Here is a 24,022-nt window from a genome sequence, read left to right as displayed (position 1 = left end):
AGATCTGAAGGAGATGGGGGAGGGGATTAGGGAGGGGATGAGAGCCAACCGCCGCAATGAAAGTTTCTGTTTGAATGAGGGAGGGGGTGGGGAGGGGGGTGGGGAGGGGGCTGGCCCGTGGTTCTGTAAGTCAGTGTGTGGCGCCTAAGGGTCAGGCGCCACACATTACAATGTGTGACGCCTGAGGCTTAGGCGTCACACTGCCTGGGGGTGGGGCCCTCCCTGCCACGTGGTCGGGGGTGTGGCGCCTAACCTCTAGGCGTCACACAGTACAGTGTGGCGCCTAGGTGTCGGGCGCCATACAAAAGGGTCAGGCCGGTGAATTATTTCCTCCGAGGGGTCAATCCGTGAGTTCTTTCGTCCGAAGGGTCATTTTTGTCAATTTTGACTGTTTTGACGGAGTTGGTAGTAGTATTTCGCTTGGAATTGCCGCGTCGCTTGCGCTCTGTCACGCACCTTATCCTCTGAAGCGGCGGTGCTCACCCAGACTGTGTGGCAGGTCTCGAAACCGCTCCGCCACACCGGCGAAGCTGACGCTCGAGCAGAGAGGCAGCCCCCGCCATCGCCGCTCGTCTCCATGGAGGCAGTCGCCAGAGCAAGCATCGCGGCGAGCTCGCACGCGCGGGTCCCCCTGTGCCGGCCAAGCCAGCGCCACGCCGCGCGGTGCCTCCGGGGACGACGTCCGGTGGCCTGCGCGGCCGCCGCCGACGCCGACGTCGTCCGCCTCTTCGACGCCGCCAAGCTCACGGTAATAAGGGAGAGCGCTCGCCGACGCTTCCGCACGCCGGCATCCACGGCGGCTTCCGCTGAATGCTGAGGCACTTATCTCGTGTTATGTTTATGCGGCGTTGGCTCAGGTGGACGAGTTCGTGAAGAGCGGCATGGTGGTCGGGCTCGGCTCCGGCGCCGCGTCGGGGCTCGCCGTCCAGTACCTCGGCACGCGCCTCCGGCGAGGCTCGCTGACCGGCATCGTCGGCATACCCTCGTGAGCGTTCCGATTGCTTGCATTTGTGCTTACCAAATACCAAATGAGCTTTACTTACATTCTGCTGCGATGCCTCATGCATTCGCTCGCTCTGATCATCGGTTGCGTCTAATCGGTTGTTGGGGTTGATCAGCCAGGTCTGTGATCTGTGCAAGTGAGGCGGAGAAAGCAGGGATAAAGGTCGGCAGCCACGAGGAAGGCGCCCAAGTATGTATGCTCTCTTCTGTTGTCACCATTGTAATCTTGCAGGCAAGAAATAAGAGAATTTTGGCTGAAACCATGCTCGCTGACGTATAGATTGATTTTGCTTTCACTGATGCTGATGTAATTGAAGAGGGCACACTCGCTGCTGTCATCGGGCGCGGAAAAATCGAGAGTGGAGAGCCCTCTTTCATCCAAGAGAAGGTTAGCACGACTCTTCAGAAACCAATTATTAACCATTTCATTCAGGCTCCCTGACTCGTGCCTAGACCATCACGTGTCCATTTGTTTCCTGAAAAATTGAACAAGCATGCAGCATAGTAAGTTCATCAAATGGAACTGTCGCTGTTTTCTGAAGAAAAAAGAATATGATGTACTCCCTCTGTAAAGAAATATAAGATCGTTTAGATCACTACTTTAGTGATCTATAAACAATCCTGTATTTCTTTACAGAGGGAGTAACTATTTGCTCGTGTTCACTGCAGATACTTCTGTTATGTCAATTATATTATAAATACATCTTCCTATATGCAACTCTTGATTGCTCTGGATCCACAGGGTATTGTTAAATCAGCTGACAAGGTTGCCTTTATAATTGACAACGACAAATATGTGAGTGGCATCGAGGGTTCCATTCCAGTTTTGGTCAAAAGTGTAAGCAATCTCTTATCTTCTGGCAGAGACCATATCAGTTTCGTGTAGTGTTCATTAAGAGAGGAGCAGATCATTTCAGGGAAACTGGATTGACACCGCTGAAGAGATTGATGATTTGTTCCTAGGCGACGCAGAGGTATGTGCCGCCCATCGATCTGATAATTACTTAACACTAGATTTCTGAACCTGAAACCTGTCCATGCCGACCCATTGTGTGATTGCCCGAAGGTTTGGAGGAGGCCATCCATTGGAACTGCCGGTCCATCGGGAGGCGACTTCCCGCTGGTTACCAAGGAGGGCCATCACATACTTGATGTTATCTTCACAACCCCCATCCAGGATCTTGGTATGTATGTCAATTTGAGGGTCTAAATTTGACATGATAATTTAGTAACTATCTCTCCAATGGAGGTTTATCTGGTTTGCCTTGGTCACCTTGCAGGAAAGGTAGCGGAAGGCTTGGAGAAAATCGTCGGCGTTGTTGACCATGGGATAATTTGCAACACTACGTGAGTTTCTCAACCTAAGAAAACTGCATAGCGAAAATCCAGTTCTTAACCAGCAGCATGTTTCAGAAACAAAACAAAAAAACTATCAGACCAAGCAAGCAACTCGTATGCAGTTACGAGCTACCGTGTCTAAGATATCACATTCTGTTACATGCAGGCCGTATGCTATCATCGCGTCGAAAGGGGAGGTTCAGGTCTTGGATCAGAAGTCATCGGTGATACCAAACACATAAATCTACAATTGAGTTGCAGAGAACAACCATTTCCCCCGCATTTCGATGGGAGAATCTGTTGTGACCTAGCTGGAAGAGGAAAAGAAAAATGCAACGAGTCAAAACGTGTGATAGCTATTTTTTGTACTGTCCGACGTCGCTGATGGTAAAATTATGTGTGACATGTCCAAAGTTTTGTTTGAAGTGGGATGCGAAAACCTGTAGCCTTTCTCGCTTTGTGTTGTGTGTATTCTTTTTTCTGATGGGTTTCCACTTATTCCCACTTAATCCATCAAATTCTAGTGGGTTTGTCCCCTAATGTCCATCAAGAGCGGTGGGACTGGGTGGGGTTGTGGTGGGATGCCCACCTACAGTCCCACCTGCAGCCTGAATATTTTTACATAAGTTTTTTGTTTTTGACTTGTTATATAAGCTGGTCATGTGATGAGAGTTTTGTGAGGGCATCTTCCAGTTCCAAGAGAAGTGCCTGAAAAAGTTATGAATATGTTTTCAAAAAAATCTGGTTTTTTTTGGATGTTCGAGTTAGCGTCGCAAGCATGCTTGGCAATTTCCAAGCGAAACAAAGCAATAGTGTTCCGTCGGTGAAAAAAAAATCAAATTTGGGATGATATTTTGGTCGGTAACATTTAGTGTTCAATTAATTTATATATGTGCACATGCCAAAATATTTAACCATTTTTGCGTAAAACTTTGCAGGTAGCATTTGGATGTGACTATGAATACATTAAAAAAAAACTGTTGTTTTTTTACATTTTAAAAAACATTTTCACACGCGGAAGCAAGTGCTCCGGGGAGCCAAACTGGACCAGCTAAAAAAGCTCTACGCTTCCAAAGTTCACTACTACTGTGACCTGCGTATTGCGATGGACCGTCTCTGACCCAGCCGTTCACACAAAGGAATGCATGGCTATGGCTGCGATCAACCATGGCTAACTAAGCCTGGGGTACTTAACTTGGATTGGAAGCCACGCTTAGTCCTACTATTAGTAGGTTATTGTATCACAGCTCAGAGGCGGACCGCTGATTACTCCCTCGTTTTCTCCCAAGTAAAGAGCCGTGGTTACCTACTAGTCCGCGGACTGGAAACAGAAGCCATCAGCGAAGAGGCCAAGCGGGTTCCACTTCCACCAAAGTTTCTTCAACCCTTCTAGAAAAAAGAAAAAGAACTACTACTAAGGGGGTGTTTGTTTTCAGGAACTTTTTGATGTAGGGACTAAAAAAAGTCTCTTTTAATTCCATGTAAAACAAATAGAAGGGATTTTTAGGGACTAAGAGGGGTATTTGGGACTAAAAAAGAAGTCCCTATGAAAGGGTTTTTTTGGACTTTTTTGACACTTTTTTCAACAGTACCCCTACTTTTAGCATGTCATTTAATGACCTCTAGTCTCTGTTTAGTCCATAAAAACAAACGGGTAGGGACTAGAAACTTTTTAGTTGGGACTAAAAAAATCCTGGGACTTAAACAAACAGGGCCTAAAGTTTCAGCTAACGCTGTGCTACCGGTCAACGGTCAGTAGGACCCGGTCGGTTCAAACGAGGTCACCCACCGACGCCTTCCGCGACCGGCCAAGATGATGCGATACCTTGCGTACTCCTGCCGCTACTAATACACTTGGACGCTATATTCTCTTCCTACGTACCCAAGTGCTTGGAGCAGGGGAAAGCTAGAGGAGAGGGGAACAAAGCATGGCGTCGGAGATGCTGCTCGGGAGGATCAGTTCCATCTGCCGTCTGGCCGGCGTTGAGCGCCGGCCGCTGCTGTTGAACGGCAGGGAGGGGCTCCGCCGGCTCGTTTCTCTGGCGAGCCATCCGTCCTTCTGCAGCAGCGCGTGTGAGCAAGCCGGTGCCGGCAGCGCAAGCAAGGTTCGCCCTTCTTTACTTTACCCCCCTAAATTTCTCTCCCCCAGTAATGGATGCGGTGTCTCTTCCTGTAACTCGGCTCATGGGCAAAGCATTCAGTACTCATGTTTCTCCACCAAATTAACATGTTTCTTTACGCACAACGGTTCAAGGCTTTCTTGGTTTGAGCGAATAAATGCAAGATTGTTCAGCTTGTTATTTACAGTTGCGAATCGGATGATAAGGTAGCCATGAAACCAAACCTAACATGTACTAGTACATACCTCTGAATGAATAAACAACACTGGTATATCTGGAGGATGGTTAGTCTTAGTGCCATGTATCTGTTGCTTCCCTTGAAGAGTCCGCCTATTTATCGGTGCGTATTGCTGGTAATGGTGCAGGATCAAGATAACCTCAGTAGGTTTTCAGACCCACAGGTTGCTCACGAGGATCGCCGGTTCGTTCAATTCTTGGATAGGATGCTGGACGCCACAAGAAATCCCCAGAGTCTTGCACGGATACGGCGCGAGAAGCTTCCAAACGATCTGAAAATATTGGATGATGAGATATGAGTTAAAGAGTTAACAAGCATGATTTATGACATGTAAAGTGTCCTTGAGATTAACCATGCCAAACTTGAGCATGTGAGATTGTTAGTATTGTTCAAGTTCTAATTATGGAACCAAAACATCGGCCGATGTCAGAAGTATTGTGTATATTGGGTTACTTCTCTGCGACTGAGTTCAATATCAAGTACGGAGTACTATGAAGTATGAACTCATACGAGAAACAAATACAGCTAACCAATTGCTACTGTTCCATGTTCTGTTCAGAAACTTCTGGAGAACAAATGTGGATTTTCACAAAGTTATCATGTACTCCCTCCGTTCCTAAATATAGGTCTTTTAAGCGATTTCACTAAGGGTCTACATACGGACCAAAATGATTGAATCTATACTCTAAAGTATGTCTATATACATCCGTATGTAGTCCATTAGTAAAATCTCTACAAAGACTTATATTTAGGAACGGAGGGAGTACTAGTCATCCAATGATAATATTTCTTGTCAAGATTGAACAGACCTATTGGATATCTCCAAGCAATACCACCAAGGGGGGCTCTGTTCTAGGTCCAAAGCCCTGTGACATAAATTCAAGCATCTATCGCGATCATTTCAATGTTGTAAGACTTGTTCATAAGATGTACGCATAGCAGTAGGCAGAAACAATAAAATTACCTTTAGATCGGTAACAATGATCAACTGACTCAACAGGTCCCTCACATTTCATCGTTAACCATGCCGTACAACTACAGCACAGCTTTGTTTTATCCACGACCACATTTTCAGGAAAGATATAAAGCATGTCCTGTGAAAATGTTGAAGCTCACATGTTCTTATGGTTTTCAGTTCACAGGCACAACCTGCATAACTATGTTACGTAATGACAAAAAAAAAACTCTGTAGAAGGCAGAAGCACTCAAAACAGAACGCAACAGAACTATATGATCTTTTTGTTCATGTGACTGGACAAAAGTGATCAACTTGAGCAGTATGTACACCAATATTTTCGATGTATCTATCCGGGATAGCACTTTTACATTTTCTTTTCACCAGAGAAAAACTTAGAAATCTCAAGGGGCTCATAACAAGATCTACAGCTTCTAGAACAGTAATTGCGCAAAAATAGAACAATGATGCCCAAGTTCAAGACGAAAAGCCATATAGGTTAGCCAGCAGAACTTACACAGTCCAAGAAATAAACTGTCAGCGTTGAGAGTTTAAGCCTACAAAGAGTTTATATGAACTTTGCTGATCGGAAAGAAGCAGCGGCTATGTACAGGTGATACACGACCAAGATGGACCTGGCACATTCCATGGTCATTTGAATTCCTGTAGAAGTATAATGCTAGGAATTAGAACTGGTGTAGTATGAGTTAAACAAAAAGGAGAAAAATGAGAATATGCTTTTTCTGACAACTATCATATCTTTGCAAAGGATGACAAAAAGTTAACCAGAAAACAAACAAAACAAAAGGGGCCTGTGTGCTTACTGCTTCTTAGTGCTCTGAATTGAGCATTTAAGGTTCAGCCAATGTACAGGCAAGTCAACTCATGCTTCTTCACATGAAAACATTGAATCGTACTGCATTAGAAGCTTGCTCTGCTCTATGCAACGATTTGTATAATAACGAGTTCTCCTTTTATCATCATCAGAAGATCAGTTAACTTCCATTTGGAGAAATCACAATCAAATTGCCATTACCTACGGTAAGATAAGAACATTAGTATGCTCTAAATTGCATGGAGAAGACATAACTAACTGCATAACAGGCTTCCAAATTGCCCAACCTTGCCTTCTGCAGCAACATAGCGACAGAATAAAACATTCCCGCCAAAAAAAAAAAAAAGCAACAGAACAAAACAAGAAAACAAATCACTAAACGACTATACCAGATTGAAAATGGCTTTTCTGTAATGGCTTGCCAGAAGATACTCAATAACAGAGAGGCGTTATATACATCATAGACGAACAACACTAGACCAGCACCCTGCTCACAGTAGGCTAACTGTACAGTTTTGGGTTTTGGTCGGCTTTGGTTCTTAGTTCTTCGACTCCTAATACAAAATGACACGCATTTGGGTGCGTGTGCGAGAAGAAGAAAAAGATATACCAGAACAATATTTTTCAACTAAGCTGCAAACTAGGTTAAAGGGGAAATGTAACATGCTGTCACCTCATTAGCAATAACAGTATGCCTGATCCTGGTTCCTGAACACATTAACTGATCCTCAATTTTAGGTATGATCTGACTGTCTCATGAAATTTGATATGGATGGATCAGCAAAACAGGATACCTTGTCCAAATAGTTCATTTTTGTAGCATTTTAGTTACAGAAGGTGATAAGAGCAAAGAATAACACAATGGTTGAACAAGGGTTTGAACTATGAAAATGCATGGTGAATAAAATAATTTGCTGAGAAATTATTGCTCAACCTGGGTGATGTTGTCTGGTTGCATGATATGACATATGTCTGGCCTGGGAACGTAACCTTCATGTTTTAATTCTAGAAGAAGGCTCTTCAAAGACATGTAAATATCTTCAGAATCAGGGTGGCTTTTGTCTGCTGCAACAAATAAATGGCTGGTATTATTAACATCTACCCAACTGTAACCGGGTATCTTCTGGACTTTCTTATCCTTCATCAATCTTCTCATTTTTGACACACCATCCCATCGTCCAGCAACAGCATTGATATTGGACATGAGCACATAATAACCTGAATTATGAGGATCCAACTTGAATAGTTCTTGAGAAGCAATCTCTGCAAGTTCAACGTTGCGATGCACACGGCAAGCATGGAGAAGAGCACCCCAAATACCAGCATCCGGCTTGAAAGGCATGTCAGCAATAAATTGCATGGCTTTATCCAACTTCCCAGCCCGGCTATATAAGTCAACCATGCAAGCTAAGTGTTCCACTCGAGGTGCAATGTGATGTTCCTCAGTCATGCATTGAAAAAGCCGGAGTCCTTCTTGAACCTGCCCAGCGTGAGCACAAGCAGATATCAAAGCAAGGAATGTTACATGATCTGCGCTGAATCCTTCTTCTTGCATGCGGCATAGTAAACTCACTGACTCTTTAACAAGACCATGAGCCCCATAGGCAGAGATTATACTATTCCATGACACTTCATTCTTCTCAGGCATGAATTCAAAAACACGAAAAGCCAATTCTAAGTTCCCACATTTTCCATACATATCTATGAGAGCACTCTCAGCAAACACGTCTGCTCTGATGGGACCCTTTATGATGATACCATGGATCTCCTTTCCATAATATATAGCTGGTAAGCCTGCACATGCTGACAGGATGGAAGATATGGTCACATTATTGTACTTCACACCTTCCATACTCATTTGACGAAACAGCTCAAGAGCTTCTTCAGGTTCCCCATTCTGTGCACAGCTTGAAATCATCGAGTTCCATGTCACCTCGTCCTTAGCAGACATCTTAGAGAAGATATAGTGGCTAAGGTCAAGTCTACCGCATTTCGCATACATGTCCATTAACGCACTCTCCACATAACACCTTCCTTCATATGCATTTTTCAGAACATGCCCATGGAGCTCCTGACCAAGCTTCATAGCAGCCATGCAAGCACATGCTGGCAACGTGCTAGCTACCATGACAGCATTTGGTTTGATGCCCACTTCCAACAGGTACCGAAACATTTTCACTGCCCCCTCACTCATCCCATTAAGAACATAACCCGAGATCATTGTACTACCAATAACCACATCAATGGTCTTTGTAGCATCAAAGACATTCTGTGCCATCCTCACATCCCTGCACTTGAAATATATGTCCACCAAAGCACTCACCAAGAAGACATCCAAATGCACACAGTTCCTGATAATGTAGCCATGTGTCTCCTTCCCCTGCTTGAAACCATTCAAATCAGTCAAAGCCGGTAACAAGCTCGCCAGTGTAACTGAATCAGGCTGAAGCCCGCACTTCTGCATGTCACAGAACAATCGCAATGCATTGTCGACAAGCCCGTTCTGGACGCACCCAGATATCATCCCGTTCCAGGTTACCAGATCGTCCCGTGGCATCAGGTCAAACAGCCTCCACGCATCATCCAAGCACTGGCATTTGGCGTACATCGACACCAACGTATTGGCCACCGCGACCTCCGGCTCTAACCCGTACTTCACCGCCAGGGTGTGGATCTGCACCCCTGAAAGCAAGTCGGCCTCCGTGGCGCACACAGACAGAAAGCACGCCAGGGTCGCGAAGTTGGGATCGCAGCGGGACGCCCTCATGGCTCCAAACAGCCCCACCGCACTGGCCACGTCGCCGCCCTTGACGTACCCGTCCATCATCACGTTCCACAGGACGCAGTCCCGCTCGGCCATTCCGTCGAACACCTCGCGCGCGCGGCCGAGGAGGCCGGCGTCCGCGTACATCTTGATGAGCGCGCTCCCGACGTACATGTCGCGGTCGAGCCCGAGCGTCCGCGCGGTGCGGTGCACGAGGCGGCCGAGGGCGAGCGCGCCGAGCGCGGCGCACGACTTGACGACGTAGGGGAGGGTGTGGCCGTCCGGCCGCGGCGCGGAGGGGTGGGCCCACATCTTGACGTAGAAGAGCACGGCGAAGCGGTGGTGCCCGGCCATGGTGAGCCCGCGGATGAGCCAGTTCCAGGGGAGCGCCGACGACGCGGCGGCGCGCGGGAGCGAGGAGAAGACCGCGACGGCGTCGCGGAAGCGCCGCGCCAGGACGTACATGCCGATGAGGCGCGTATGGAGCGCGTCCGCAGCCGGCACGTTCCCGTCGGCGGCCGCGAGGAGGCCGGAGGTGACGGCGCGCGCGTGGATGCGGAGGCCGAGCGGGAGGTGCGACGGCGCGACGCAGCCGCGGAGGAGCGCCAGCAGGCGGTAGGCGCTGGGAGGGGCGGACGTCGTAGAGGCCGCGGTCGTGAGCGCCGCGCAGAGGCGTCGCCGCGCCGGCGGCCTGAGGCGGAGGAGGACGCGGCGGCGCATGGCAGCGCCGGCGAGACGAGGCGAGGAGGGAGGGAAAACGAGGCGAAAAGTTATGGCTTTCAACTCTCACTCACGTGCCGCTCGCGTGCTCCTATCGTTCTATTCTATCTCGCGCTAGTCCCTCGCGCCTCTCTCGCCGTACGCTCCTGCGCCGGCGGCGGCCGCTCTCATGGCGACGATGTCCCGCGCCCTCGGCTCGGCGTTCGTGGGGTTCACTCGGACGCCGGCCGTGCCGGCGACGACGCCCTTGCCGTTGCCCTCCTCGTGCGCATCCTCGGCGCTGCTCCTGCGCTGGCAGCGGAGCCGGGGCGTCGGCGTCGTCGGGGGCGGCTGCGCGCGGCGGTACTCTTCGGGACGCAACGCCAAGATCAGCATGAGCCTCCGAGCCGGCATCGTCGGCCTGCCCAACGTCGGCAAGTCCACCCTCTTCAACGCCATTGTAAGTAACCCAATTGAGCACATACAGAACCCGCTGCTTGAAATTGGAAAAATATATATACTCCTGTCCGTGACAAGGATGCCATCTCGTCGATAGCTCGAGGTAGCCGGGGGCAATGAACCTTCGTTTCTGTGAAGAGGCCTTTCGATTAGTGCACTGGTTTTTCTACCAGACGAGCTCGAGGTAGCCCCGTGGGGGGGGGGGGGGGGGGGGGGGGGCAATGTCACTGCATTTGAACTGTTTGATGTTTTGCCGCTTAGAGATGCTGTTGTCCAAAGGTTGAAACGGTTAATATGCTTTGAACATCAAGAAAGTTTTGTTGGATTTTCCCTTGTTTGATTGTTTCTTGTGTTACTTGCGCTCACTGCGTAATTTATGTTCTTGCGACGATGATTGCTTGATGGAACGGTTTTTATGCTTCATGGATCGTGATGTGAGATGTGAAATGCAATTGGCGTTTATTTCTCGTAATAACAGAATGTGAGTTCGTTTCTCGATGTTATTAGGTTGAAAATGGGAAGGCCCAAGCTGCAAACTTCCCCTTCTGCACCATAAACCCAAACACAGGCGTCGTGGCCATTCCTGATCCTCGCTTGCAAGTGCTCTCGAAATTAAGCAAGTCCAAGCAGACGGTCCCAACATCCATTGAGCTTGTCGACATTGCAGGCCTCGTCAAAGGAGCAAGCAAAGGAGAGGTACCGGTTCTCTTCGTCGTGTTTACTCCAAGTGCAGCACAGAACATGTTGATGATTGTTTTTCACTAGTTTACATAGGAAAATGTTTACCTGGTTGTTGACTTCAGGGACTGGGAAATCAATTTCTTTCAAACATCCGTGAAGTGGATTCTATACTCCAGGTCAGTTTGCTGACTTCCTTGTGTATGTTTGTGCTCTCACCTCTCAGGCATTTGTCAAGTTTCTGGAAACTAAAACTTTGCATCTTTTTTACTAGCCGCATTCCCATGTTTCTCAACTGCTGCATACCATTCTGTTGGTATCCTCTTATTTTGCAGAGTTTGAATCACTATAATTCTCCAATAGATGTTCCTTTGCCTTCAGTTCAGCAGTTGTACAATGTTTGAACATCCAATGATTGCCTTCTTTTTCTGGCCCTGCTATTCAGTAATGGGACTTGGTCCTTGTTTTGCCGCCATAGATTTAGTTTGGTTGTTCAGGTTCTAAGGATTAACTTAGCACCAATCTTTTCTTCATTGGATTTTCAGGTTGTGCGATGTTTTGAAGATGATGATATTGTTCACGTGAATGGAAAAGTTGATCCCAAGTCAGATATTGATGTGATTAACTTAGAACTCATATTTTGTGATCTTGAACAGGTAGTATAATGAAAAGTTCTGCTATCTCCATTTCCTTGCTTAGTAGGATGAAGGATTTATGTATGGATTTATTATTTTATTTATGTTCATATCTTAACCAAGACAATTTTGTAAATAAAATCAGATAGAGAAGAGATTGGATAAGCTTAAAAAGAGCAAAACTAAGGATCCACAAGTAAAAGTGAAGGTAAGTAATGTATTCACAAACTCTACCATTATTTGATAGGTTTTGTTCTTGATTCTAGTTTTCCCTACTCAGGAAGGAGCGGAAAGGTCAGGATTAGAAAAAATTCTGGATGCACTTATGGATGGAAAGCCTGCAAGATCTGTTGATTTGCCTGACCATGAGAAAGAAGCTATACAACATCTTTATCTGCTCACTATGAAGCCAGTCATTTATGTTGCTAATGTAACAGAGTCTGATCTTGCCGACCCTGATAAAAATCCCCATGTCCAAGAGGTGGCCAAGCTAGCATCAGAGCTGAAATCTGGCATGGTTACAATATCAGCTCAGGTTTGTGATAAGTGAGACCATACGCATCGACCTAGGCATTAGACAATTTCACCTAATCTATTATCTGTGTAAGCTAATGAAATTGTGGAGTGCACCAGGTTGAGGCTGAACTGTCTGAACTACCACTAGAAGAGAGAGTTGAATACCTAAATTCTCTTGATGTTGCTGAAAGTGGGCTAGGCAACTTGGTAAAAGCAACCTATAACCTTTTGGGACTAAGAACTTATTTCACTACCGGAGAGCAGGTGAATCTCTTCTGCTGTCAAGACACTTTATTCTTCAGCTATTGATCCTAACTTTCAAAATCTTTTTTTCTTTTGTCAGGAAACAAAAGCTTGGACCATTATTTCAGGTTTTATTCGCATCCTCACAATGCTGTTATTATATTATTTCAATTACCGTAGGAACTGCCTTCATCTTTTTGCACCGTGGGCACAAAGTTTTGACCATGTTTTGTCTTGGATGTTATTGTTATAGGCATGACTGCACCTCAAGCAGCCGGAGTTATTCATAGCGACTTCCAGAAAGGCTTCATTAGAGCTGAAACTGTAAGTATCAGGGTTCCGTGCTAGTATTAAGATAGCTGCATGTTCTCTTTTCATGTACTATACCATTATTTGCTTGTGTTATTGTAATAATTTCACAACGGTCACATACCATGACTCAGGTATCTTACGATGATTTTGTTGCGGCGGGTTCTCTTGGAGCAGCAAGGGAGAAGGGACTGGTAACAACATCTGCACTTATATGAATAAATACTAGTGTTGGAGATGAAGCGCTCAAGAAAATGTATTTATTTCCTGCCCTCCCTGTGACTGCAGATGAGGTTGGAAGGGAAGGAATATATTGTGCAGGAAGGAGATGTCATGCTCTTCCGATTCAATGTGTGACAACAGTACCATGCAAGAAGTTTCAAGCTTTATTCAACTCAAATTTCGTACGAACTTACAAGGCAAGGCAAAATTTGGGTAGACCATCAGATTTTGTCTTTGAGGCATCAACTGTTCATGTACTCGGCATCGTTGCATTTTCGAAGGAAAATACAATCATTTTATTCCATGTAACATCTGCAGATACTTAATAGATCTGCATCATAACTTGGGATCCTTGGTGAGTTTTGTAAATCACTTTAATAAACTCTGCCAGATATATTATGAGTAATAATATGTAGTAATCCTTTTTTGAAGTAACAAACAGTAGGAGACTGTCCTAGTGGATATATTAAGACAAAAGTTATCTACAAATCAGTTATAATATTATGTATATCGCAGGAGTCTATAACCCGAATATACTCCAACATCAGAAATTCTGAGTTAGCCCCTAAATGACTTCGGTATGCTTAAAGTTACTTCTAAGATTGCCTCATTTTATGCCACATGAAAATTATCGTCGGGAACATTTACATTTTATAACCTTTTTCTCATGTATAAAGGGCAACATATGCCAATTATGCCAACCGGATAGATATTTTACTAAAAAACATGCAATCCATTTTGGAGCACCTCATACTAGCAAAGTATATTCAAAGAGAGATAAATTGGTACAACACGCACATACGGAGTATATATAAGCAATACATGAGAAGTGGGAACACATGCGCGTGGTACGAGCCTAGGTGAGAAACCACCATGTTGCTTGGTTGCTGGCATTGTGAATGCCTCTTCTCAAGAGCGTGATATTACCACATTGATTCAATATCACAATATAAAACACATCATCACAATAGATAATCCAATCTACTCATGAACAGTCAATTCACAACAAAAAAAATGTAAAAGATCTAAATAATCTAAACTTTTTTAGCACCAAGGATGCTCGAGCGTGCTAGGAGCATGCAAACTTTCGTGGTGAAATAACATTCGTGGAGCTCTAAACAAAAAGAAAAAATCAGGTCTCCACAACCTTCTTTTATAGAGCTCCTTGAATGTCATTTGTCCATGAAAGTTTCTATAGCACACTCAAGCATCTTCGGTGCCAGAAAATCTAAAGAAAAAAATGATTTTTTTTCTTTGGAAGATTGAACTTGCTGTTCATGACGGGGCAATTTAAAGTCATCACTATTAACTTCACAAAGATAGACTTACAATAAGTGCATATAATATTATGATAAAGTTGTTCGATCATCACTCACCATCAGGTTTTCTATCTTGCAGTCCTAATGCAAAAGTCACCAACAATAGTTTGATCATCATTACTAACATCAAGTATTCTAATAAACCCCTAACCCAAAGGCCACTGTAACATGCACAAAACTCTCCCCAAAAGTAGGAAAAATAGGGGTGATGATGACAAGTGATCAGCCTTACCGTGGAGTGGATGGAATCATACATTCCAATCTTCATGCTCGACTCGTGCTTGAACTTCAAGATCAAGATGCCATTGTTCTTCAGACCATGGAACTCTACAAATTGTGTCCACATGGCATGAAAGACGCTCCCTAGAAGTGAGCCTAGGTTGTTGATCATCAAGTTGTGTCCACCAAACATACTCTTGAGCCTCAATCTCCTTGGGAGAAGACATTTGATCATCGACATGACAAGCATGTCGAGGTCAACTTCATTAAGTTAGAAATAGACATGTGTTGGCTCATCCTCATTAGCAAAGTGCCCTGGCCGGCACTCTCATCTTTTATGGCCTTGTAGGAATGGTGCTCTCTAAACCTAGTGGACCAAAAGGATGTCGGGCATCAACAACGCGATTGAGTTCAATATCATCTTCTTCGACCTTCATGGCCAAATGCTCCTACTTTAGCTGTTATGCAACTATTGGAGACACTGCTGAGATAGAAGAATACGCTGCTAAGTGAAGAGTGATGAGACAACGATGTTTTGTGATGCGTTGCCACCAATGAGATTAAAGGGGACAATTATGACAATAGAAAAGAGTTGTTGTCGTGGAACACCGAAATGGAAATAGCATAAAATATGGCAGTCGCTCCACAGGGAACAATGTCGAGTAGAGAGTAGGAAGGCAACATTGTTTTATAATGCACCACCATCTATGATCGTGACCTCCTACGCTGCTGTCAGAAATACTCTCTTTAATCAGCTTATGTAAAAATAAGGTGCTTGTGTACCCTCCAGATAGAGATTTGTTAAGCGTCCTCCCTCCCTCGGCAACCAGGGCAAACTCTCCGATCCCCTCCAGGAATCGCCAGCGAGCTAATGGATTTGCCTTCCCTTTGTGTGTCGTTCCGATTGTCGATGACGGGGAGGGGAATTTTGTTGCCTTTACTTCAGCTAGTATATTAGGTTAAGTTTTTTAGTCCTTGTAGGTGTGGCGCTTGAGCGGTTGACAACTTTTCTTCTTTGATTTTTTTTTCCTTTTGACCTCTGGTCCTCCTCACTTTCTTCCATTTGTATGTAGTCGACGGAGTTCAACGTAAATTCTTGTCATCTCCTTGAGGTGGCGAGGTTAGGGTTTCATGTCGTGCATGCACGATATCGAGATTTGGTGTTAGTTGCTTCATATCTATTTAAGAGTTCAACAACACGAATTTGGCTCTACGATGCTGGTCCTCAGGGGCACGTGACTATCGACAAGATGAAGCCGACACGGATATATAGAGGGAGCAATGACAGCGACGCATCAACGACGCGTTCTAGCGGCGATAGTGGTCGTTCAGTGATGTAAATACGCCGATGTGATTTTTTATTATGTTTGAGGTGTTTTATAGTTGTGGTGAACCTTTTATTATAGATCTTTTTTCTAAAAAAAATAGCTCATGTTAAACATAGACACATAAAAAAATGTTAGAAAATAACAACATTGATACCAGATGGGCCTACCGTTTTAATTTTTCTAAATTCCACACAACTCGAAATACAAAAAATATGTATAGGAATAGTAACAACTTTAAATCTGCTGCAAATAGTGGATGTTTTTTTTTTGCATTAAAAAACCTGTAGCCAGCCCGTGGATCAAATTTTTCCCTAAAATTTTGTGGCATTTAAAATGCATCGGAATATTTTTCGTGATTTTTTGTGGTGATTCGAGGTAGAGTTTTTTTTACTTGCAAAATAGCGCATCTGGAAAATTCCCAGATATCGTCGGCTCCCGGTGGAGGGAACATATGCAAAAGGGTACCTGTAAAAACCGAATATACAAGTTACACCCACAAGCATCCCCCTGCTCGCGCGCGACCAGCTCTTACTTCGCCGCCGCCGCCGCCGCCGCCGGAGAGATGGACTCCCGGGGCTTCGATTCCGCGGGCCGCGAGTTTTCCAGCGCCACGGAGATGTGGGCGCAAGAGATCGGCGCCACCACCTCCGCCTCGGTCTCCGAAGTCGCCCCTAGCGCCGCCGCCCCTGCAAGCAATGGGGACGCCGGCGAGGAGGCGGGCGGAGAAGGCAAGCGCGAGGAGTGGTACTCCAAAGCAATCGCCTACTGGCAGGTAAATGGCTAATGAGCGCCCGCTCAGCCGGCCCGCTCCGCTCCCTAAACCCTAAACCCCCAATCCGATTGCAGATTTAGCTTACCAGTTGCTCCGGTTTGTGTGCCCTAGGGCGTGGAGGCGTCGACCGAGGGCGTCCTGGGAGGGTACGGGTGCGTCAACGACGCCGACGTCAAGGGCAGCGACGCCTTCCTCCGCCCTCTCCTCGCCGAGCGGTTCGGCGCCGCGAAGCGCCATCTCGTCGCGCTTGGTGAGCTGGGCTCTGCACCGAGAGCATTTCACTAGTTACTCTATCCGTGTGACTGCATAGCTTGTTGAAGCTATGGAATCCACATTTGCACCCTGTGATCTAGCTGAGCACTTATGCTGTCATCTCTGATATTATGGCAGATTGTGGCTCGGGCATCGGGCGCGTTACGAAGAATTTTCTTATCAGGCATTTCAACGAGGTATGCAGTGAGACTCATGGTCAGTTTTGAGTTTATACCATGATCCGTTGAGCCTGAAGAGACCTGCCTATCCATACATGATACCAGTTCTAGACCGATGAAGAGTTATCCTCACTCCATGCAGCTTCTGTTGTACGCGCGCGGTGATGTTAGCAAGAACCTACTCCCTTCGTTCGCAAATATAAGATGTTTTGGATATTTCAATATGGACTACATACGGACTAAAATGTGTCTATATACATCCGTTTCAGAAAATAAATTAGAACATCTTATATTTTTGTGAGCGGAGGGGTACTATTTTTCATTTTCTCCCTGATGTATCACAACTTGAATTGTGATTCTCTGTTTCTTCTGTAATATGTCTTGTTTGTATTTTCAAAATTTCAATGATCCATTTTAAACTGGAGTTGGATTTTCAGGTTGATCTCGTTGAGCCAGTAGCTCATTTTCTAGAAGCGGCACGGGAAAATCTTAGTAATTGTATGGATGTAGAACATGATACGCACAAGGCTGTGAACTTCTATTGTATACCTCTTCAGGTTGGTTGAGCATTCTTATTGCGATTATGCTTTTTGCAAATTTCTTGCTGCTTCTGTCCAGATGGTAAATTTTGCTCTTGCTTCAGGACTTCACTCCTGAGGAAGGAAGATATGATGTGATATGGATCCAGTGGTGCATAGGGCAACTTACTGATGATGATTTTATTTCATTTTTTACCCGTGCAAAGGTGATTTGGTTTAAACTCACTTATATTTTGTTTTTAAAATTATGCTGATTTCTTGCCTTGAAGTTTTTTTTTGTACTTTTAAGTGTAAATTTAACATGTACATCGTACGCAGAAGCATGCTAGTGTGTACTATTGTTGGAGAAAGGATGTTGATATTTTTCGCTTCTTAAAAAACACTTACTATATTTTTCTTATGCATATATGGGAAGATGCTCACTATATAGTTTCAACAATTACATGTACAGTGCAAGTTGGAACGAGCGACATTTTCTAAGCCAACTGCGGCCTGTGTTTTTACTTATGACTTAATTCCAGTTCTGGGTCTCTTTGACCATGACTGTGCGCCTATTAGTAGTCAAAATCTGATTTAAGATTATGTATATGCCTGTTCAACTACATATGCATGTTAATTAAACATAAACGGGTAATGTTGTTTCCAGGTTGGGCTCAAACCAGATGGTTTTTTTGTTCTGAAAGAGAACATTGCAAAAAATGGTGAGCTTACTATATCAAATGATTTATATCGTTACTGCAGCCGTTTTACTTTATGATAGAAATGCACCAAGTTATACTTATTTTCGAAATTTATCATGCTTGTGTTGTCAGGATTTGTTTTAGACAAGGAGGATAACAGCGTCACTAGATCCGATGCATATTTCAGGGAGCTATTTAACAAGTGTGGATTGTATATCCACAACATCAAGGTATGCATCTCGCAAACTAACAAAATTTCCCAAATGACAAACTTTAGCTTCATATGTCAGCCACATAATCTCGCAATTTGATAACAGAACCAAAAGGAGCTGCCTGAGGAATTATTTGCTGTCAGAATGTACGCATTGGTGACCAGCCAACCAAAGGTCACAAAGAATGGCAAGAGAGGGCGGTCTAAAAATATGCCCCGTGTAATCCGCTCTTGAAACCACCCAGATTAAGCACACTGGTGTGCCAGCATGTTTGTCTGGCGATGTATTGTTGTTGACTTGTCTTGAGTTCCTATCACAGAAAATTTCAGTCGCACTTTTGCTCGGTGTACATTTTGTTTTGAACAGGCTGTTTTTTTTCTTTCCTGAGATTGAATGCATTGGTGTCAAAACTTAACGCCTATGGAATCTAGATCTTTTGATTCTGAAAGGCAGGGCATCTGAAACCAACGAGGCCCATGTGCTTCTGATGCCCCAACCGCCTGCAGATATGTTCTATGATCCATAGAATTATTAGGAATGAGATGGCTGAGTACCTAGTTGTATCTCTGCAAGGTACTACGTACTGGATCAACCTGATCTGCAGCTGCAAGAATGGCTTCATATTTGACAGTCTGATTGTGTAACATTTTTTTACGTGCGGGAAAAATTACCACCTGCAGTTTTATCCTTCATGATATGTACTTCCTCTGTTTCAAAATAAGTGTCACAACTTTGTACTAACTTTAATATAAAGTTATATTAAAGTTAAGATGCTTATTTTGGTACGGAGGGAGTACAAGTTATTTATTTTAGTATATAAGTGTATGTACAAGTTTGTGCAGTCTTCCGACAGTGCAACACTAGCCGGAATATCCTTCAGATGTCCTTTGATGCTGATGCCAGACAACTATGATAGGGAACCAGAAAAGAGCATCTTTGCATCATACTCTGAACAACCGAGAACTAAAACCAAAGAGAGAAAAATGACAAGCGTTGTTGCAGAATGTAGCTATTTATCCTAGCTAACACGAAGATGAATCCTATAGCATCGACTACCAAGAATAATAGCCCATTGGCTGGGGATGGAATTTTAAGGCCAATCGAACATCTTCACACCGGAACAGGCATCGGCACACGCCACAGGAACTCCAACCCACAGCAGAAAGGCGAGAGGAGCTTCGCACCTAACCTTGACCTACAAATCCTCTCTAAAACTTTCTCATGCAAAGAACACGTTTACGCGTGTCAACTGAGCTTCACAGCAATCTTGGACGAAGGTAACGTCCCAAAAACGGCGTCCCAGAGCGAAGAGGTGATGCCGAAGCCCTTGTCCTGGATTCTGAAATGGTGGCTGAGGTGATACCGCTGCATCATGAGTTAAATTTGTGAGGAGTGAGCTGCATGGGATAGCTTAGGGGTACTTCAAGTGGAATCGTGCTAATCACCTTGAGATGCTTTGCTGGATCTATGGATGGCTGTCCATGGTGCAAGTAGTAGTGCGTGCAATCATACATCACATACCCCAGCAGGCCACCAGCGAATAGCGCAGGGGTGGTAGATGGACTGGCAAAGAATGCCACAACATTCCAGAACTGAAAAATAAGAAACAAAAACAAAACCACTTTGATTAAATTGGTTATGTTTCATGGAAGCAGTTTGCAAATGTCCAGCATTTCCATTTCATGGGTCCAGGGATATTAATTTACCGGCACACATAAGATCGCTGCCCCAGCAGGAGGGAATACGAGCCTGAGCGAGTCCATAGGATGCTTATGGTGGCATCCATGGATTAAGTAATGTGCTGTGTTCGACCTGCAATGCCGCGTCAACCATCAGTTATGAGCATAAGGAGAATCCCGGTGAAAATTTGCCAACATCAAGGTTGATAAGTTGTTACCAATAGCTCTTCGTCTCGATGTGGAAGAGGAAGCGGTGCAAACTGTACTCAATCAACGTCCAGACAAACACTCCAAACAGGGCCATAAGGATTAATTCCTGAATGGTGTGACCCATCAGAATAGACTTGGCAAACAGCCAGCAGACGACGGGTAGCCATATGACTGGCACAGCCCACCACTTTGTGCGTGTCAAGAACTGCACGAAGAAATTTTCATTACGTATGACAGTTCAGTTTCCAAAATCCCCAATGACGTTAGTACACCGGAGCGCATTAGCGTTACCTCCATGGTATCATTTGCGAAAAAGCGTGGACCTTCTTTGCTGACGATGGGTTGGTGAACCCATTCCTGGTAGTGTTCCTCGAGATGGCCAACCTTCATCGACAAAATAAAGAACACGGTCAAAATTAGTTGGCTTCAACTGTCAGGCAGAACCAATTCTCCATAAGTTAAAACTTTAAAGACCACAACTTCACCACTGTAGCATATTATTTCAGAAGGGCAGAGCATGCATGCCCACCAAGCATCACTTAAATTATTCACAATTCAACATTTCAGAAATCGAGCTGGTGATCAGTACCTCAGAACTCATAAGTGTCTGCTACAAGATCCAAAGTGAGGGCAAATTTAAAGTAGAAAAGGAATGGGAAATGTGCACACGTCGAGCCTAAAAATTGCGAGAAGAGTTGCTGCAACAGTTATTCTGAAGAGAAGCACTGACAGAGCAGATGATACCTGGAAAACAAGAGGCTTGTCGAGATCGACGGCGAACTCCTGGACAACCATCTTCTACCCTTCCCCAATCAATCAGAGCCGCACTGTAAAAATTAAAATTACAGTAAACATCATCCATGATGCACGCACGCAACAATAACAGTCAAGAAGGTGAGAGGGGGATCCCAAAAACTAAAAGGCATACAGCACAGACACAACAAGCCTTGCGCTAAACGGCTAAAGTAAGGAAGGCGTGATCGCCGATCGACCTCAGTTCTGTGGATGGCAATGGGCAGAGGAAGGCAACACGTAAACCATTAATTAGTGAAGAGTGAAGAAATGGACGGCGAACTCCTGGGCAACCATCTTATACTCTTCCCCAACCAATCAGAGCTGCACCATGTACTCCCTCTGTACCGAAATACTTGTAGTGGAGGAGAGCTAGACTAGTTTCCCCAACTACAATTATCTTGGTGCAGAGGGAGTATATAGTTACACGTGATTCATCACATGCGCGACAGGAACTAGCTAGAAGCGAACATGGGATCCCAAAGTCTGAAGGCTCAAGAGGACGCCGTAACCACGGCATTTTTCACCCTTATCCCCCCCACGATAACGTGTGCTGGGCCGAGCAATCACGCCACGCACATGATCACACGTGACTCCGCCACACGTCTGATGGCTGGCAGGCTTCGTAACCATCCCTACTCATGTCTATCAATCACACGGCGATTGGTCACACGGATTCGTCCACACGACTCCGGCCTGAATCGCACCGCCAAATACAGAAGAAGGAAAAAAATGCAGGCACAAAAAAAACCCATCATCATCATCATCGTCGTCGTCGTCCTCCTCCTCCTCCTAGATCCGATTCCGGCGACCTTCGCCGCGTCGGGAAGCACGCTGCCCCGGAATCTCCGGCACGAACAATCTACAATCCCTAGTGATTGGCATCCTCGCGCGGAACCAAGCGCCGCCGGAGCCGAAAACAAAAGGGCGGAAAGAAGCCACCGCGAGACCGCGGCGAAGAGATAGATGGCGGGGCGAGGGTACCTCGGGAAGAAGCGGCAATGGCGGGCGGCCGGTGAGAGAGGAGGGGAGGCCGTTCGCCGGTTCGCGTCCCCCGTCCCTGGGCCGAGGCGACGAGAGGGAGAGAGAGATGGAGAAGGACGAGGAGGTAGCAACGGCAGGAAGGACGGATGACGGCGAGGCGGAAATGGACGGGAGGGCGAGGGGTTTCCTGCAAAAGGGGGCCGTCTCAGGCTCGGGCGCTCGGCCCTTCCCTTGCGCCGTCGCTGACGGGTGGGGCCGGCGGGGATGGGGGCCAGTGCGATTTGTTGCTTTTCTCGGGGGCGGATCTGCAACAGTTGGGGAGGGCGATCCGCTATGCCCTCTCGCTCGCCGTTACGCCCTCTCAAATAGGAGGGGGGCGGGGTGGGGGCCGCCTGCCAGCTCGGCGACGGGCTGTGCTCTGCTGTGCTGTGTGATGTGCTCTGGCCATTTAAAATTGTAGAGAACAAAAAAGAGTGTAGCTATGAGCAACTCCAACCGACTCAAACGGATGACCATTTTGTTCGTTTTTTGTTTGTTTGGGTCGTCCCAAACAAATAAAAAACGAACAAAATGGTCGACCGTTTTGGGTCGGCGCATGCGTTGAACGCTGGTCCAATTCATTTTTATCGACGTATGAAATAAATAAATAAATAAAGCATTTTTGAAAATAATAAACAAGCTTTAATTAAACATTAAAAACTGGTCATTAAGGCCGGTGAGAGTCCACACGTCCCCATTACATTAATTAATATATATAAATACTAAACTAGGAGGCAACCCTAGGCGTCGTCATCGTCATCCGGGCCGGTGAGGTCAACCAGTATAGGCGCAGGGCCGACACACGGGAACGCCGTGTTCCAGAGCGCGGGTTGTGCTGGTGGCAGTGACAGCACAGCACGAGCGAGCTCCGCCTCATCCATCTCCCACCGTTCCTCCTCCGCCTCCTTCTTCAGCTCCATCCGCCGACGGCCCTCGGCGCGCTCCGCCCGCAGGTGCCGTGACTTCCAGGTAGGCTTCCTCCTGCTCCGGTGTCGCGCCCAACCAGATGGGCGGTGCGCTGACCCACTCGCGGAGGTAGTCGGTCCACTGATAGACCTCCCATTGCAACTTCGTGGGCTCGGTCTTCGGCGAAGGTGGCACGATGCACTCGCCGGCCGCGGACAGCCCGATGGCCTCCGTGAGCCGTTGCTGGTACGCCGCCTCCTCCTCGTCGGCCTTGCGTCATTCTTCCTCCTCGCTCTCGCGAAGAACAACTGCCAGCGCCGCCTGTTAGGCGGCCTCAGCCTCCTCGTCCTCCTCGTTGACGATGGGCGGGAGCAGCGGAGGGCCTCCTGGCTGCACGTCGCGCACGCCACGCCCGTGTACCAGAGCTCCTAATGGATCCTCTCCGGATCCAGATGCCAGTGGTGCGGGAGGGTGACATCGTGGTACGGCAGGTTGACGCGGTGCTCCGAGTGGCACCGCGCTTGGTGCACTGGGGTGCTGACACGTCGGCGAGGATGGCGGGAAGACGCCGACGGGGAGATCAGGGGTGGACGAGGGTCTTGTCCTTGTTTTGGAAGAAACTGGCCATGGTTCTAGGGTTTGCTCGTCGACGAGGTGGCGAGATGGGTTCTGGAAGCAGATGAGGCGTAACCCACCGCACACTCGGATTAAAAAAGGTCGACCGCGGCCGCTGACGCGTGGACCCGAGGAGGACGACCGTCATAAATTATGTTGGCCGCGGGTAGTTGGGGCGGACACCAAAAAGGCGCGCGCGTGAGCTTCGCGTCCGTGCCGACGCATTTTAGTGCTAAAGTTGGGTTGTGAATGGGTCGGTGCAGACGCGTTTTGGCAATGGATCA

The 24,022-nt window shown here is 46.4% G+C and overlaps 6 protein-coding genes across 7 annotated transcripts; 4 read left to right on the top strand and 2 right to left on the bottom strand.

Annotated features, from left to right (window-relative positions):
- Positions 1 to 445: 445 nt before the first annotated feature.
- LOC123452516 (probable ribose-5-phosphate isomerase 4, chloroplastic) lies at positions 446 to 3,006 on the top strand. The gene is made up of 9 exons (XM_045129172.1): positions 446 to 748; positions 858 to 985; positions 1,123 to 1,192; positions 1,283 to 1,390; positions 1,745 to 1,840; positions 1,920 to 1,976; positions 2,069 to 2,186; positions 2,283 to 2,349; positions 2,507 to 3,006. The coding sequence occupies exons 1-9, from the start codon at positions 578 to 580 to the stop codon at positions 2,580 to 2,582; spliced, it is 891 nt and encodes a 296-aa protein (XP_044985107.1). The 5' UTR covers positions 446 to 577; the 3' UTR covers positions 2,583 to 3,006.
- Positions 3,007 to 4,172: 1,166 nt separating this feature from the next.
- Positions 4,173 to 5,243, top strand: LOC123452517. Its single transcript, XM_045129173.1, has 2 exons — positions 4,173 to 4,445; positions 4,826 to 5,243. Exons 1-2 carry the CDS (start codon positions 4,269 to 4,271, stop codon positions 4,994 to 4,996), a joined length of 348 nt encoding a protein of 115 aa, XP_044985108.1. The 5' UTR covers positions 4,173 to 4,268; the 3' UTR covers positions 4,997 to 5,243.
- A 668-nt stretch (positions 5,244 to 5,911) lies between these two features.
- Positions 5,912 to 9,972, bottom strand: LOC123397188 (pentatricopeptide repeat-containing protein At4g21300). Its single transcript, XM_045091836.1, has 3 exons — positions 7,423 to 9,972; positions 6,478 to 6,689; positions 5,912 to 6,316 (listed from the first exon to the last, which is right to left on the bottom strand). The coding sequence occupies exons 1-2, from the start codon at positions 9,970 to 9,972 to the stop codon at positions 6,675 to 6,677; spliced, it is 2,565 nt and encodes an 854-aa protein (XP_044947771.1). The 3' UTR covers positions 5,912 to 6,316; positions 6,478 to 6,674.
- An 88-nt stretch (positions 9,973 to 10,060) lies between these two features.
- Positions 10,061 to 13,444, top strand: LOC123452515 (ribosome-binding ATPase YchF). The gene is made up of 11 exons (XM_045129171.1): positions 10,061 to 10,411; positions 10,918 to 11,106; positions 11,214 to 11,267; positions 11,634 to 11,744; positions 11,869 to 11,931; positions 12,004 to 12,258; positions 12,357 to 12,503; positions 12,583 to 12,610; positions 12,736 to 12,806; positions 12,926 to 12,985; positions 13,080 to 13,444. The coding sequence occupies exons 1-11, from the start codon at positions 10,142 to 10,144 to the stop codon at positions 13,146 to 13,148; spliced, it is 1,317 nt and encodes a 438-aa protein (XP_044985106.1). The 5' UTR covers positions 10,061 to 10,141; the 3' UTR covers positions 13,149 to 13,444.
- Positions 13,445 to 16,351: 2,907 nt separating this feature from the next.
- On the top strand, positions 16,352 to 18,928 carry LOC123452512 (alpha N-terminal protein methyltransferase 1). Its single transcript, XM_045129168.1, has 8 exons — positions 16,352 to 16,651; positions 16,763 to 16,901; positions 17,042 to 17,100; positions 17,520 to 17,639; positions 17,726 to 17,827; positions 18,268 to 18,322; positions 18,434 to 18,531; positions 18,619 to 18,928. Exons 1-8 carry the CDS (start codon positions 16,442 to 16,444, stop codon positions 18,745 to 18,747), a joined length of 912 nt encoding a protein of 303 aa, XP_044985103.1. The 5' UTR covers positions 16,352 to 16,441; the 3' UTR covers positions 18,748 to 18,928.
- Positions 18,929 to 19,426: 498 nt separating this feature from the next.
- Positions 19,427 to 22,498, bottom strand: LOC123452513 (dihydroceramide fatty acyl 2-hydroxylase FAH1-like). Of its 2 annotated transcripts, none has more exons than XM_045129169.1 (7): positions 22,179 to 22,498; positions 21,147 to 21,229; positions 20,694 to 20,786; positions 20,411 to 20,607; positions 20,220 to 20,325; positions 19,959 to 20,105; positions 19,427 to 19,878 (listed from the first exon to the last, which is right to left on the bottom strand). In XM_045129169.1, exons 2-7 carry the CDS (start codon positions 21,195 to 21,197, stop codon positions 19,759 to 19,761), a joined length of 714 nt encoding a protein of 237 aa, XP_044985104.1. In that variant the 5' UTR covers positions 21,198 to 21,229; positions 22,179 to 22,498; the 3' UTR covers positions 19,427 to 19,758. The 2 variants fall into 2 exon arrangements, with proteins under 2 accessions (XP_044985104.1, XP_044985105.1); XM_045129170.1 differs by lacking the exon at positions 22,179 to 22,498 and adding an exon at positions 21,395 to 21,507.
- Between the last annotated feature and the right edge of the window lie 1,524 nt (positions 22,499 to 24,022).

The sequence above is a fragment of the Hordeum vulgare genome, chromosome 5H (genome assembly GCF_904849725.1).
Source record: "Hordeum vulgare subsp. vulgare chromosome 5H, MorexV3_pseudomolecules_assembly, whole genome shotgun sequence".
In the NCBI taxonomy this organism is placed as follows: Eukaryota; Viridiplantae; Streptophyta; class Magnoliopsida; order Poales; family Poaceae; genus Hordeum; species Hordeum vulgare.
Note: the sequence above shows the minus strand (reverse complement) of the source record. Positions and strands in the feature narration are given on the sequence as shown.

Excerpts from the sequence above, each read along its gene's own strand:
- LOC123452513 (XM_045129169.1), bottom strand. The coding sequence starts at position 21,197 with ATGGTTGTCCAGGAGTTCGCCGTCGATCTCGACAAGCCTCTTGTTTTC. Across the intron at positions 20,608-20,693 it reads TCGCAAATGATACCATGGAG|TTCTTGACACGCACAAAGTG; the intron begins GTAACGCTAATG and ends TTCTTCGTGCAG. Across the intron at positions 20,326-20,410 it reads ATCGAGACGAAGAGCTATTG|GTCGAACACAGCACATTACT; the intron begins GTAACAACTTAT and ends GCGGCATTGCAG.
- LOC123452516 (XM_045129172.1), top strand. The coding sequence starts at position 578 with ATGGAGGCAGTCGCCAGAGCAAGCATCGCGGCGAGCTCGCACGCGCGG. Across the intron at positions 1,193-1,282 it reads GCCACGAGGAAGGCGCCCAA|ATTGATTTTGCTTTCACTGA; the intron begins GTATGTATGCTC and ends GCTGACGTATAG. Across the intron at positions 1,977-2,068 it reads TGTTCCTAGGCGACGCAGAG|GTTTGGAGGAGGCCATCCAT; the intron begins GTATGTGCCGCC and ends GATTGCCCGAAG.
- LOC123452512 (XM_045129168.1), top strand. The coding sequence starts at position 16,442 with ATGGACTCCCGGGGCTTCGATTCCGCGGGCCGCGAGTTTTCCAGCGCC. Across the intron at positions 16,652-16,762 it reads AAGCAATCGCCTACTGGCAG|GGCGTGGAGGCGTCGACCGA; the intron begins GTAAATGGCTAA and ends TGTGTGCCCTAG. Across the intron at positions 17,101-17,519 it reads TTATCAGGCATTTCAACGAG|GTTGATCTCGTTGAGCCAGT; the intron begins GTATGCAGTGAG and ends TTGGATTTTCAG.
- LOC123452515 (XM_045129171.1), top strand. The coding sequence starts at position 10,142 with ATGGCGACGATGTCCCGCGCCCTCGGCTCGGCGTTCGTGGGGTTCACT. Across the intron at positions 12,611-12,735 it reads AGCTTGGACCATTATTTCAG|GCATGACTGCACCTCAAGCA; the intron begins GTTTTATTCGCA and ends TTATTGTTATAG. Across the intron at positions 12,807-12,925 it reads GCTTCATTAGAGCTGAAACT|GTATCTTACGATGATTTTGT; the intron begins GTAAGTATCAGG and ends ACCATGACTCAG.
- LOC123452517 (XM_045129173.1), top strand. The coding sequence starts at position 4,269 with ATGGCGTCGGAGATGCTGCTCGGGAGGATCAGTTCCATCTGCCGTCTG. Across the intron at positions 4,446-4,825 it reads GTGCCGGCAGCGCAAGCAAG|GATCAAGATAACCTCAGTAG; the intron begins GTTCGCCCTTCT and ends GTAATGGTGCAG.
- LOC123397188 (XM_045091836.1), bottom strand. The coding sequence starts at position 9,972 with ATGCGCCGCCGCGTCCTCCTCCGCCTCAGGCCGCCGGCGCGGCGACGC.